The following is a 14625-nucleotide window of genomic DNA, read 5'->3' on the forward strand; positions in this document are numbered from 1 at the left end:
GGCATGTTTACCTTGTTACTACATTGCTTAAGGTACAAGCGCTTAATGTCCAGGATTCTAAATAACAAAACTGTATATAGAGACTTTTCAACTATCTATAGTACAATTACCTTTTTTCTTTCTTTTTTTTTGGACTGTGACAGTATTAAACTACATTATATTTCTTGCAGGTAAGATAAACTGAATCATGGTTCAGATCAACTTTTCTTACTGTTTCAGTTATTTTACACTGGTATTGCCTTAGTACTATACTATACTATACTATAATTAGAATGTCAGTTTAATCTTTAAATATGATTAAGAAAAATATTAAAACAGATGGTGTACTCTATAATACGTTGTGAGGCAGTTTGGGAGAAAGGCCCGCTAAGCAAAGCTGGCTACTCTTCAAAATGATTAATGATAAGAGACATCCTGCATAGGACATATTAATGTAAAAACCATGTGGTATATTCACAGCAAGTGATGACCTCTATAAAAAGGATAAGATGTACTGGAATGATTAGTGATTGGCTGATTTCACCTACGTGAAACAGTGATGATGTGGATGTGTTGCCATGGAGCTGCTGTGTTGTCGACAGTTTGCTGATACCGTGGAAACATAAACACAAATAGAACCGGCCCAAGCTCAAATCAAACAGGTACGTGGTTAACATTTGAATCTGTGAGGAGCATAAACTGAACCCTGTGGATCAATGGGACAATGTTTGGTACCGGCATAGGACTGCATTATACATGAAACAAAATTAATCGATTTCAGTGAAGTTAATTTCAGCAAGTGTAGGACCAACAAAAGACAGCAACATGTCTATTATAAACTAGAAAACAATACAATAAAAAAGTACATCCCTTTTTAACAAATACATTTGACATTGTGATCTATGGAGGATATACAGTGAAAGCTTTCTTAACGTCCACCTCACTACAAAGCTCGACCCAGAGTTAAGGCCATATTTTTACAGATTCCATTGACTTCAATGTTAACAGACCTTCAGACCACCTCACAATTAAGGTCATGCTTTGTTGGTTCCTTGACTTGCTTTAATAGAGAGTATTTTCTGTTTGGTAGCGCTGATTTATATTGCTTGAGAGCAAACCATTGTCAGAGAGGCCTCAATGCACCCCAAACACGAAGCAGAAAGCTTTGGAAAGTAAAACAACAGAAGGCCGTGCTTCAGACTCTTATGAAAATGCTTCCACACCCCCAGGACAATACATGTATCTGAAAAAATATATATATACATATACTGTATATATATATAGGCCCCAATGTGCAGGAGATATAAGCACTCCTATCAGACAAGATTAGACACCTAACCTCAACCAATATTTGCACAATCATAACCCTTGTACGTCATTTGCTTGCAGGGCAAGGGTTTGTTTGTGAAGGGAATGATGTGTTTACTTCAAGTACTCAATTCCAACCATTTTTCTTTTTTTTTTCTTTTTTTTCTTTACATATATCAAATTATTAGACGTATATTTCAGATTGTGCACAGATTCTGAAAAAAATCAACAGACCTGTCTACTTGGTATATACACAATTAAAGAAGTCAAAACTTGCAGAAAAACATAATCAATAACAGAGTTCTAACATAGTTCCCCAACAACATGTCAGCTGTAAGTCTGACCTTTTTATATAGACATGGTCATGGTATCATTAACAAAAACAAAAGGTTAAGAAGAAAAATGCTATCTTTTGGAAATATCTGTGGCAAGAGAAGAAAAATAAAGCTCTACATTAGTTACCATGGAAACCAGCCAGGCCCAAAGAAGAATGAAACCTGAGACCTCTGCCAGTAATCCAAGGGCAGGGGTACGTATTATTATTTAGAAGTTATTAAGCTACTCTGACAATTCATAAACTTGTTTACGGTATCTCCAGCAAGGCACAATTATACATACTTTGTAAAAACTGAGCCACAGAGTATTTTTTATAAAACTGTATTATTAAAACAGGTATAACTTTAAAACTGTAAATTACATATACAGCATATTAAATTCACCAACACTTGATACATTCCTGGGATAATTCAATGACACCACACAATTTCCTCATGTAAGAAACTACTGTTAAGCACATGATTGTACAAAGAGGCCATGTCAGTAGTCACTAGCACTATCATAGCATAGCTAAAAATGCAAGGAATTACTATTTAATGAGCCTTTCAGTGTAGTTTGTTCATTATAGTTTCCATCAAACAAAACAAAGGACACATTCTTTTTATAGGTATATTACCTGATTTCATTTTAGCGCAACCTCTCGGGAGTATTGGGCAATGCATCACTCAACATTTTAAAAAGGACCGTGCGAATGCTACAGTCTGATTCTAATATTTTTGATAGGCGTACTGTACAGTGAAATATTTGGTAAGGTTTGAAAATATTGGCCGCAAATCCCCATGACTTCAAAGGGAATGCTAGCGTCATTCTCCACAGTCTAGCCTGCTGATTTCACTGACTGGGAGATCATGGAGAGCAGAGGCAGGCAGCTCTGGTCTTGGGGTTTAATTGATTCAAATGAATAATTATGGACATGGTTGGAAGTTCAATCAACCCTGTTTACACTACCTAAATGAGCTGCTGAAAGCGCGATAGTGAATAAAGTCAATCACTGTGCATTAGAAATGAACTATGAACAAGGTATTGCTTTACTTATTTTTCTGTTCCTACTTTGTACAAAAAATGCAAGACACACCTTCTTGACTAAATGGCATTGGAATCTGCAAACAGCTATAAAAACTACCAGAAGGAACTATCAAAAGCTCTTCCCTTATTGATAAGACCAGTCTTGTGTGTCAGGCCAGTGATTAATACAGACTCCCATTCCTGGACCATGAGGTATAGCTTCATAAAACCATTTTCACTGATTGGCACTCCCCACCTAGGCTCTATAAAGAGGTAATGTTCATATTTACCATCACACGCTCTCACGCCAATGTACACAGATACACAAAGGGATTGCTAAAGCATTATTGGTATTTAGGGAAAGTCAGAGCAGTGTATTTACTTTGTGACGTCATCCTCTTCAGGTGTGTTGTTTTCTTTTGCTATTTGTGTTGTGTTAAATCCTCTTACTGCGATCCAAGAGAGCAAAAAGGGGCCTAGGTGTAGAAAGACCAGGCCATGCTTTTCAGCAATGGGCCAGCTGAGAGAATTCAAATACTAACAACCTATTAAATCAGTTCTTAATTAGGGTTAGGGTTAGGGTTAGGGCAATGGATCAAAGAGAACGTTTCACGTGTTCCAAAGAATGTAGTATAGTTTTGCATTGGCCCTTCTTTCTGCACCAGGGAAAGAGCTTGGCCCGTCTTTCTGCGCCTATGCCCAAAAAGGTGTAGTCCCAAACGTTTTCCTGCCTCAGTACTATTAAATGTTTAACTTTCTTGTCTTGTGTCTTACCCTGGCTGGGTACAGGTTAATCAAACCAAGCCCTTAACTTTACTGTGGGTATCTTCATACACATATAAAGACAGTCTGTCATAAGTTTAAATAAAATAAACAATACAAAAAGTAAGTTTCTGCAATTGACCTTTTAAAAGGCCTCTGTGTTTTTTTGTAAACTGATTCAGTGTTGCCTTCGACAGATAAATGTTACCTATTTGCATATGCAGTACAATCAAACAGGCACAGCTTGGACTTTGTTAAACTCTTATCACAGTCATCTCCAGCACTACACCGGAGAGCAAGCTACTAGTGAACCCTTTAAAATAATTCACTAAAGTATTATATTATTATTATTATTATTATTATTATTATTATTATTATTATTATTATTATTATTATTATGATTATTATTATTATTATTATTATTTTAGCTATGAGTTTTGTTACATGCTTTCATAATGTGGTGGCTGACCTGTCATTTTAGGTAAGGGAATGTAATATAACTATGCATTCATTTAGCATTCATTCCTGATCATTTTCATATTTTGCTACCCGGAAATGTCAATTTTTTTGGCACCAATTTCACGAGCACGCAATTTGACTTCCCAATATGGATCCATCTTTGATGTGCTTGTAATTACATTATCTTGTTTTGTATCACAGCTATTCAAATAACCTTAATCTTAAATCTATTTACTATAAAGGCGTAGCGTTTAAAAGTTCTTCCTTATTTTTTCTCTTGCTGGAGCTCAACTATGGAGAGATCATTCCAGGTAAGACTATTGCAAGTTGAGAATTCAGTGTGCAGTTAGACTATATTTAATAATGTAACTACCTCAGCAACAACAGCAAAGTGAATGCAGCTTTCAGTCTCTCTTACTTATAGGAGGCTGTGTGGTCCAGTGGTTAAAGAAAAGGGCTTGTAACTAGGAGGTCCCCGGTTCAAATACCACCTCAGCCACTGACTCATTGTGTGACCCTGAGCAAGTCACTTAACCTCCTTGTGCTCCGTCTTTCGGGTGAGACGTAGTTGTAAGTGACTCTGCAGCTGATGCATAGTTCACACACCCTAGTCTCTGTAAGTCGCCTTGGATAAAGGCGTCTGCTAAATAAACAAATAATACCCATCATTAGCTCCAGCACCACTTTCACTGCACCTCTGATTAGCATGCAGTTTGAAAAGTTCTGTCACATATTGTCTAAGATATATTACAGTTTTTATCTATGAGGAAAGATAAGATGCTAGTGTCACAAACACATTTCAAAGTTTGCCACGTTTCATTGCTGTCCTGTGCACCCTTTTTACCACACTATAGGTGTGGACACCGTATTTTGTCGCCAGGTAATCAAAAACAAAACAGATGAAACGCAAAAAGTTATTAAAAACAGTCTCCAATACTTTATTGTAAACATCCAAATCACCAAGACCCAGTGTGGGACTTGAAACAAAAGTCTTTTGTCAATGTTTCAGCCTCAGCCTTTTTCAAGTTTCTAAAGTATAAATCCAATATGTTTCTCTTTTAAGCAATTTCAAATGAAGGTCACCGCCTCTTACAGACATTGTGACTTTCTCTATTCCAGTAAATTGCAAAGAGGAGACTGGGTGTGCATATTCAGTAAAGTGCATAGCTACTGGATAATTAGGATCTTTCCTTCTAATAGAACTTTTATGTTCTGAGATCCATATAAGAAACAAACAGCCAAAAGTTTCCTAACACCTCAGTTATTGCACTGGTGAAGGCATCAGCCGAAACAGTAGTCTCTTATACATTGTATTTTATAATCTATAACTGAGGGGTTTTGAAGTAATGGTTTAAGATGATTGTGGTCCTTTAGATTCAGGGGCATATATGAACATGTAATAGCAAGGTTCATTGTCTCTGCTCTTAAATGGTGGAAATGTGTTATATTGTCCTCACCATGTAAGAGCAGGGAGTATTGGTAATTACCCAGTCACTAAAATGTAATTACTTAGCTACTAATGTCCTGTAATCAGTTTTAAGTAATGTAAAATGTCCTGCAGTATTTCTCAACCCAATGCAGGATATAAAAATGACTTTAATCTCAACCTACGTTCTGGGTAAACAGGTGCTGTGGCTGTTCTTGTTTTCCTTATTTCCCTTTTAAATGATGAGGTTGATGTCAAGACATTTCCTCTGAACTAGTAACTGGTTTTGTGGCTATAGCAAACGGGCACATTATTTTGGTAAGTGATTTACCTACCAACCATAAACTGAATAAATACATTGACGTTAGAAAAAGCTGAATTGCATTTCAGATACGAGTATTTCAGGAGTTGCTGTCTTTACAGGGACATTTTGTCTAATTTCATCCACACGCACACACACACACTCACTTTGCACAGTGAACTAACTTTCTGGCCGTATTTAGAGCTCTGGAAACCCAAGCCCCAGTGTGACTGCCAAAGCCGAAGCTGCTCTTCTTGTCTGTTGAACATGAACCAGATCCCTGAGCCGAGCGAGTGCCAGGGTGGGTGAGGACACACAGGAGGCTCTCCAGCAGGTACCTGGCAACACGCCCAGGGTGGTGCAGAGGGGCTTCACTCAGGCACATCTCCATAGCAACCACCCCCTCTCCCTTTCACACACCAGGCCAGATTCATCAATGCTGTGAACACACCCATACCAGCTCTGCAGCCTCTATGCACACACCTGCCCAACCTCCTTTACATGCAAGTGGAATTCAATAACCTGTATATATTCAGGGCAGGCACAAGGACAGAGCCAGGAGGGTTGCATGGCAGTGTACCATAATCCTTCTGAATAACCAGGTCTATGAATGGTCAAAGATCTTGAAAGAGGATTTACGTGTACATGTTAAATCCCCTCAATTTTAAAAGTCTTATTGAGGTAAATCTGAGATCTCACATTGTGAGAATAATGAGTACCGAGTACAGTCAGGTCTGTGTGCTGTGTCTTTTACTGAAATGTTAATTGAAATTGATCACTCTGCTGCCAGTACAAATGATCATGTCATTTGAGTTGATTGTTTTATTTAACCTGTTTTTCACTGCGTTGGGGCAGTATATTGGATAATAATGATTTCCGTAAAATTTACCATTTGCCATTTAATATGTAGTTTCCTGTGAAATTTCTGAAAGACAAGTGTAGATATACATTTTGTATCACTTAAAAATAAATACAGAAAACATTTGCCTTATTGATGTACTACCTGTTCCACTGCATTTAGGTACCACATCCTCAACAAAAAAGACACACGCTGCATCAAAGATCAGAAATGTCTGCTAAACATCGCTCTGTCCAGTACCAGAAGGGGACATCGCATGTGTCTAGTGTTAGATTTACTTTTATGAATGTATTTATTTTGTTTGATAATTCAGCAATAGTGAAAATAGAATGTCTTTAAAAGGTTGACATAAAAAATAATACTCTACAATTTAGCATTTACTATTTTTCAGGTAAGCATGTAAATATTTTGTTGTACAATAACGTTAGAAAAAAATGACCAATTATGAATGTGACAACGAAATTTTTTTCTGCTTTCATAAATACTATACTGTATTTAAAATCAGGACATAAGCCATATATACAGCCCTGCTACTATCTAAGGGTGAATCTGTGGCTATCTACTGTACTTATCACCAACCTGTGTAGTTAGCAGGCATGTGCTACCTGGGCAATGGAACATTTGAATTGTGTGTGAATGTGACTCTGATAGATGAAAGTACATATGACAGCATCTGAATTCTTAACTAAACGTGAATGCAAAGCCGTAACCAAATAGTATGTTAATGCAGGTGACACGCAGTCCTGGTGTAGTGCTCCAGGAAGGGAAGTGTGAGCATTAACAATAGAAGGACCATCGTGTTTCATCATGTGATCTTTCCTCTCCGAAGCACCACTAGCATGCTGCTGAAGAGGAGTCTGTGAAAATCAATGACATCAGTGACTTGAGCAATCCACAAACGAAGCAGCAAGAATGCAACTCTTTAAATAAAATCTAGCGGGCGGATGGAACTGCTTTCTATTCAGTTGAAGTTATTCTTTGCATGTGTATTTAACGTAACATGTGTAGCACAGGCTTCTTGTGATTTAGATTCACTTTGTGCAATTTAATTTAAACTGAGCCATTGTGCTGGAGCTCAGTTGAGATTGGGTCTGGGAATGGCAAGGTCATTTTTGGATGGTTTCCTAGTTTGGAATCTCTGCTTGTGAGTTAGTTAAGGTAACATTAGGTAGTTCAAGATTAGCACTAATGGAGGTCTGAGAAACCAGCCATTACAGTGAAGGGAAAACTTTTAAAGATTCAAGAAATGGCAAGACCGCAATAGTGAGTTAATTTAAAACAATTCATGACATGTGGATTTCATTTTGGATTTCATTTAGGCACCTGTAACATGCTGTTAAATTCAGTTCTCAATTTCAATTTAACAAAATGTGCTGATTGGACTGGAAAATACATGCTAACACTTGTGGGTGTTGTTAAAACCCAACCAGTGATTTACTTCAACAATATTCCCAGTATAAAGCATAATTATTAAATCATAAAGAAGAAGAAAATACAGTCCATATATTGTTTATGGCTCTGTATTGAAAGTTACTGGTGATGGATGATCCGAATCAGGGACTGGTATTTTTTAGTTCAAGTCTCTACTGCCACCTAGTGGCTTAGCTGAGAAAAGCTTCCAAAGACAACTGAGCTGGTGCACAGTCCATTTTTCTCTAGTCAACAAAAACTAATTCTCAGGGTTTATATATTAGCCCCCCAGTGTCACTGTGTCGCTGCTGTTCCTGGGGCATCGCTGGTTTACTTGAGGTTCTGCAGCCGCTTCAGGCTGGCTGTGTTGGAGTGGAGACGCTGATGTTTGATTTTCTTGAGGTCCCGGTAAGCCTTGACCACGCGCTCCCTCTCCTCCAGCATCATCTTCTGCCTGGCCATTGAGGACTTTACTGAGCCAGTACCCGTGGCCAGGGGTGTGCCCATCAAGGAGGTCAGGAGCAGTCCCTTCCTCCCCCCCTGAAACACAGAGAGACAGTTAGACACTCCCACACACACTCCTGAACCACATCTGCATGTCCCCGTTGCACACAAACAAACAAACAAACAAACCTCAGTCCTGGTCTGGGCTTTCCTTGGCTTCACTGTGAATGTTGGGGGCGCCATGGCAACCTCCCCAAACTTCACTGTGTCTGGAGAGAGAGAGAGACAGAGAGATACACACACATTAAATCAGTCCTGAGGAGCACTGTATAAAGTGTAGGGCTATATAACAGTGAAGCCGAGGAATGGGACAAAATAGTGTTCATCAGGCATTTAGTTTCCATATCAAACGCAAAGTGCATACAGCGCTTGTCCAAAAGATTATTTCTGTAGTTTTGTGTGTTAAGACATCTTGACTGCTACTCAAATTAAATAACAGAACAGATGGGAATAAGCAATGCAACAGAATGCAGTCTTAAATGAGCTAAAGTGTTGTGATCAGGTACTAGAGACTTAAACATTAAACAGAGTGTAAATGACATCTTCTGAATAAGAAAGTAACACATGCATGTGCACACACACGGTACCTATGAACTTCTCCTTCTCCTCTCTCAGTTCTTTCCTAACCTCCTTCTTCTTCAACAACCTATTCAGCCGACTCTTGTCATACCTGCATGTACAGAGAATCAGTCAGTGCAAATACAAGTTCTACTTCTGTGATTCACGTCATCATTTGAAGTTTTAGTCCAAAGTGCTGCTATGGATGCAGTCTTTTTTATTCGACTTTTACTGCATAGGCAGCGAGTGCTTCTGTAGAACAATACAGCTGAAGTACCATCTAGTGCATTTATTTGTGGATGTATGTAAGGATCAATGAAAAAGAATTTGTAGAAATGTTTGCCGATTTGACTTTGTTTCTTAAAATTGTAAGTCAATAGCTGTTTTCTTTCAATTCCATTTTAAGGAATTGGAATTTAGAAATGATTCTTAATAACCCTGTTTTAAAGTTATACAAGGTCTTGTGAAATCGATTGTTGTGATACGTTTTACTCAAGTTTTAGTGACAACAGAGCTGGTCCTCAATAACTACTCTCCCCCCGGCAGCACACGTACACTTTCTTATTCTCTGACTTGCTCTTCTCCAGGGGCTGCTCCCTCTCTGGCTCACGGATCAGCTGGTTCTTTGTGAGGAACATGACGTGCTGCGTCTCCCTGTCCATGCGGTTTATGAAGGCAGCCTCCGACTCCTGCTTGCGCTTCCGGAACCGCGGCACAGGGATGTCAGTCTGGAGCTGCACGGCCTCGGGGGCTGACTTGGGGGCTGGCTTGGGGGTGGGGGTTGGGGTGGGGCTGGGGGCAACAGCTACAAATAAAAATACAAAAAAAAACAGTAAGTGGCAGAAGGATAACAAACTCGCCCGAACGCTTGTTCCTTATCGGCGCATGCGCCCATGACACGAACACCGTATGTCACAGTTTTCCAGGACATATCCTCTATATCTCCTTGCTGCATATGAAATACAGGATGATAAGCATCTAGGCACCATGGCTGGGAGAAAGTGTTAGCAGGTACCACACAGGAATACGTTGCCACAAGTTATTAGTGTTTTAGTATTGAGTCCTTTATACAGTCAGGCTAAAATATCCCCCTTAAACTGCCAATCAGTCAGAAGCCTTTCTCAAGTGCCTACCAACTGCGGCAAAGATTATGTAATGATTTTGTTCAGACCATTATAATTGTCCTTGTGATGTCAGCCGAAACTGAACAGGATTCTTGCAAATCTGTATTGGTATTGGCTAGTTAGTTTCTATTTATTTATTTTTTACCCTGTATAACAGACATTGTAATGTATTATACGCGTATGTCCTTGTATCTCGTTACTTTTCTACACAGTGCGTGTGGAGGAGCTGTGTTGAAAGGTGCTATACAGCATGCATGCTGGTACAGTACCTGCCGTTGTCGTCTTCTTCTGCTGCTGCTGTTTCTTCATCCTCTCCTTGCTCTTCATGATCTCACGGAGCCGGAAAGGGATGTGTTCCAGGTTATCCCCACTCTGGGGCTTCACGTCACTCTTCTTCTGTTTGCTATCAGGCAAGAAGGCACATGACTCAACTACAGAAACCAACTGGCCACCATTCACCAGCGCCAAAAGAAAAAAAAACTAATAAACTTCTGGGTTCTGACCTAGTAAAAAAAAAATATTAAATGTAATAACGTTTTGGTTTTTGCGTCAAGAATAACAAAACTGGTGCAAACTAAGATAAGATAGCAAAATGCATATTGCCACATAATGCTATGCAATGGTAGTTTTATTTGCAAACTTTATTACAGGATATCAGTTCTACACTTGTTCCTTTCCCACAATAGTTCACTAGCAGTAAAGGTAACTTGAGTTAACTTCATTTCAACAGATGTGCATAAGAATGGCACTACGTCAGCTACGCGAGCTATATTATTCTTTCAAAGTACAGTACCGCAGTAGTTGTGATTTTACTTCTAGTAAAGGACTAGGTCTACCCAACACCACACGGGCTAGGGGGCGCATAAACCGGGGCACAACATATTACCGTAGTTAATCATGACCGTACGCTGATAGGAATCAAATGTGTTTCAGAGAAGCAGTAAATGGTAGACAACGTTTTCGACATGTTATTTAACAAAACGTTCCTCCCAGTACTGTGCAAGTACAGTATTACAAAAACGCAGAATACACACCCCTGCAGCTGCTCTTTCCTGGGACCGTGATAAAACGGATCGACCGCTTTGATTTTCCTGTGCTTCCCCATGCTTATATGTTTATTTGTATTATTTAAAACTGGACGGTTTTACACTCTGACAACAGCGCAGCATACAAACCACATGGCCGCGCAGCGATGCAGACGCTGCACTCTCAACTCTAACCCCGAGGTAGCTCCGCCTGGGTCTCCACTCTCCACACGGTTTAAATTCATTTTCAAGAGCTGCCGGAAGTGAGCGCAGGGTCCCGGTAAACTTCCGGTTTGATGTTGTTGTTGCGGAAGGAGAGAAAATGGAGTGCGTCAGGACTAATTCCGAACTAAATTACAGAGCTAGATTTGGACCTTGTTGTTCTGCAGTCGGATGCTCAGCACGACCTGGACCATTTCTTAGCTTTATAATATCATTATGGATTATTTACACAGTCGTACATGTAACAGTCGAACAAGCTGACTTGCCCTGACTTCTCCATACACCACACACACATCACATCACTGTCCACGTAGTTGTAAGCATCTAAGCTGTTTTATACTCCTTGCTGCTTCTCGGGTGTAACTCTCTGTCTTTACCGAGTGATGATAGACGTCTGTGTATGTGTTATCTCTGTAAGCCTTTCCAATCATTACAAAAAAAATATTGTCCTGACATGGTTGCCGGGAGAGAACGTAACTAGATAATAATAATAATAATAATAATAATAATAATAATAATAATGTCGTCTATTAACCAGGATTGCAGTTGATGCAGTAATACCACATTCATTACTAGAATGCTACTGTTAGCTGTTAAGAGGAGTATAAGGCGAGTAGCTGAGTTTCATAAGGTGAGTTAGTAAACACAGTATAGCAGTCTTATCACATTGCACTGAGAAATACGCTATTGTGGGTTGAAATCTTGTTTTTTTTTTTTCGTTTATCAAACCACAACTAGTCTCGTAAACAAGTGAAGTGTCATCCTGACCTATGCATAAAGCCTTTGCTGTACTAAATGATTATACAGAAAGATAGACGCGTCTGTAGTATGATGTATGTGTATACAGGCAGTACATTGAAATGGTAAAGTAACACAGCTGTGATGACTTTTGTTACATTAGGCGTGTGCATGACAAAAGCATGGGGGGAGAGGGGGCTTGTACAGTACGACTATAAGTAAGTAAGCACAGTATGCAAAACTACAATGCTGTTTCTGTTCCTCTCCTAGCTTTGGAACGTCCCCCGGTATGACCTCGGTCAGAAGCAGCTTGTGTCTTTTTTTACTCCGATCCCAGCTGGGAAGCTCTGTGGAGCAGCACGGTCACTCCATGACCTGGGCTGCAGAGGCCTGTCCACCACCTCTGATTCCCAGGACACTCCCGACTGTGGAACCAGCCAGGGAAGGACTCATGTGGAGGGGGGTTCTAGAACAGAGGGGGACGAGACAGACCCAAAACACAACAGCGCACCCCTGGGCCCCCCTCCAACTCCGCCCGTGTACTGCTGTATGAGCGCTTGCTCGAACTGCCTGTGGATTCCCTACACAGAGGAGCTCCTGAAGTATTACCGAGACGGTGGGGAGAAGGCTCTGGAAGCAATAGAGGAGCACGTCAGGGACGAAAACATCAAAGTGTTTTTAAAAATGGAGATTAGAATGATGAGTGTAAAATAAAGCAGCAGCAAGGATCAAGTCGCTGTCTCCGGCTTGTGAATCAACAAAAATCCTAAATCAAATTACAGCAGGGACCGAAAAAATAAACTGATGTTTTGCAAGTTGATAATCGGAGAGAGTAATTTGTACATTTTCTGTTCTATTTATAAGTCAGGCTTTAAAATTGGACTTTAAATGGCTTTGGACATTTGTAAACCCAAACTGATGACAACACTGGGTACTTCTGAATATTCAGGTCTATGTTCCTGCACTATTTATATGAATGCTGTGTTAAATTTTTGTAACTTTATGCTGGCTTCCACTGGAATCATACATTTAAAAATATGACTACTGAAATAAATATTTTGTTCCAGTCTCTTTGTAGGACTTCCATTATGTCTTCTGATTCCTAACTATATATTACTAATCAATTTACACAGCTCCAAAGAGGTTTTCAGCTGAAGTAATAATCAGTGGGTCTTGAGCTCAGCACTTTACAAAGCCCCTAACCTTCCTCCCCACAACCTATCTCACCCCAGCAATAAGAGTCACCAGAAGGGCGGTTTACACTGCTGCTGCTCCCTTCAAAACAATCTGCAAAGTAAACAGCTGCCACGCTCGCATGCACAGCACTAAACCGACACTTAATAATCATGTGGGTTTATCTCATTTTAATTATCCATTGTTCTCAGTGGAGGTATTGACTGACACCTGCTGTTCGCCCTAGATAGTCCAGACAGTGCTAGGAAACCCTGCTTAATCCGTGACAATAAACAGAAACTTAATTATTGTTCTTGTTATTGTATTATGCTGTTACATCAATACTGGATGTTCATTATTAGACTCCCCCAAGTTTCTGGGATTTCAATGTAAAAGAGAACTTGCTTTTTAACCTGGTTAAATAAAGGAATTGATTGATTGATTCTATCCTGTGTGTGCAGTACACTGGCTGGCAGTACGGAGTTGCTATTGTAGGGGTTCATTTAGCCTCTGGGAGAAAGACAGCTGACCATATTACTTAATGAAGCAAGATAATCCTGTCTCCCACCGCCTCCCCTAATGCAATTGCTCTACTAATTGAAAACTGAACTCAATTTGTGTCTGTCTCCTAAGAGCGTATTATTTTTTTAATTAGGTTAAAGCATCGGTTTCAACAGCATAGCTTTGAGATTTGGGGATTATTTACACAGGGTAATCTCACTGTTGAAAGGAGGTTTACATCTCAGGGCTGCTGTCCAGACCACAGATTACCTTCATTATTGTAGATCGCTGGCAAACAAATTAAATACCAGCACCATACAAAAACACAGGGCACAAATTAACAAAGTAAGAGAGTAAAAGTACATTTTAATAAAAATAATAATAATAATAATAATAATAATAATAATAATAATAATAATAATAATAATAATAATAATAATAAATCAATAACAGTATAAAGCCACAAGGAACCTCAATTAATGATACATAGAACTTGTATTTGTATCTGATCAAGGCCTAGAGGTAGAAACGTCATTGTCTTGTGTTCTAAAGCTGAAATGATCAAATACCTTTATTTTGTGAATGTATCAGTTGTTTTTGACTACACACCTGGTCATTGTTGATGAGCGCTACACCTTTTTGTGATTAATAGATATTAGAAGTTAAAAAAAACTACTGCCCGTTTTTGTTATTTTTGTTTTTATTAAGGATTTAATATTAAAGGTCTAAACCTGGTACCAATAGCACACCAATTTGTCTCCCTTTTAAGTTGTTACTAGTTTTGTGGTTTTGATGGTTCCAATGCTCAACTCTGTGTGGTAGAGATGCATTCATCATCGGACACATAATTCAGTCTGCTAAGAAATTCAGGGAGGTGAGGAGGAGGGTGACGCAGGCTCTGGCCCCCTTCAGCAGATGAGCCCAGGAGGCCAATG

General features: G+C 39.4%; 2 protein-coding genes across 5 annotated transcripts; one reads left to right on the plus strand and one right to left on the minus strand.

The window, feature by feature from the left end:
- Positions 1-6598: 6598 nt before the first annotated feature.
- Positions 6599-11331, minus strand: LOC117422981 (coiled-coil domain-containing protein 137). 2 transcript variants are annotated; one of them, XM_058989788.1, is made up of 6 exons: positions 11207-11331; positions 10301-10434; positions 9463-9712; positions 8937-9019; positions 8479-8558; positions 6599-8385 (listed from the first exon to the last, which is right to left on the minus strand). In XM_058989788.1, the coding sequence occupies exons 1-6, from the start codon at positions 11299-11301 to the stop codon at positions 8176-8178; spliced, it is 852 nt and encodes a 283-aa protein (XP_058845771.1). In that variant the 5' UTR covers positions 11302-11331; the 3' UTR covers positions 6599-8175. The 2 variants fall into 2 exon arrangements, with proteins under 2 accessions (XP_058845771.1, XP_033894145.3); XM_034038254.3 differs by having other exon boundaries at positions 11066-11281.
- On the plus strand, positions 11327-13647 carry LOC117422982 (oxidoreductase-like domain-containing protein 1). 3 transcript variants are annotated; one of them, XM_058989791.1, is made up of 3 exons: positions 11327-11383; positions 11817-11909; positions 12287-13647. In XM_058989791.1, exons 2-3 carry the CDS (start codon positions 11856-11858, stop codon positions 12728-12730), a joined length of 498 nt encoding a protein of 165 aa, XP_058845774.1. In that variant the 5' UTR covers positions 11327-11383; positions 11817-11855; the 3' UTR covers positions 12731-13647. The 3 variants fall into 3 exon arrangements, with proteins under 3 accessions (XP_058845774.1, XP_058845773.1, XP_058845772.1); XM_058989790.1 differs by having other exon boundaries at positions 11370-11594; XM_058989789.1 differs by lacking the exon at positions 11327-11383 and having other exon boundaries at positions 11478-11909; positions 12287-13646.
- Positions 13648-14625: the final 978 nt, after the last annotated feature.

Source organism: Acipenser ruthenus, chromosome 17, assembly GCF_902713425.1.
Source record: "Acipenser ruthenus chromosome 17, fAciRut3.2 maternal haplotype, whole genome shotgun sequence".
In the NCBI taxonomy this organism is placed as follows: Eukaryota; Metazoa; Chordata; class Actinopteri; order Acipenseriformes; family Acipenseridae; genus Acipenser; species Acipenser ruthenus.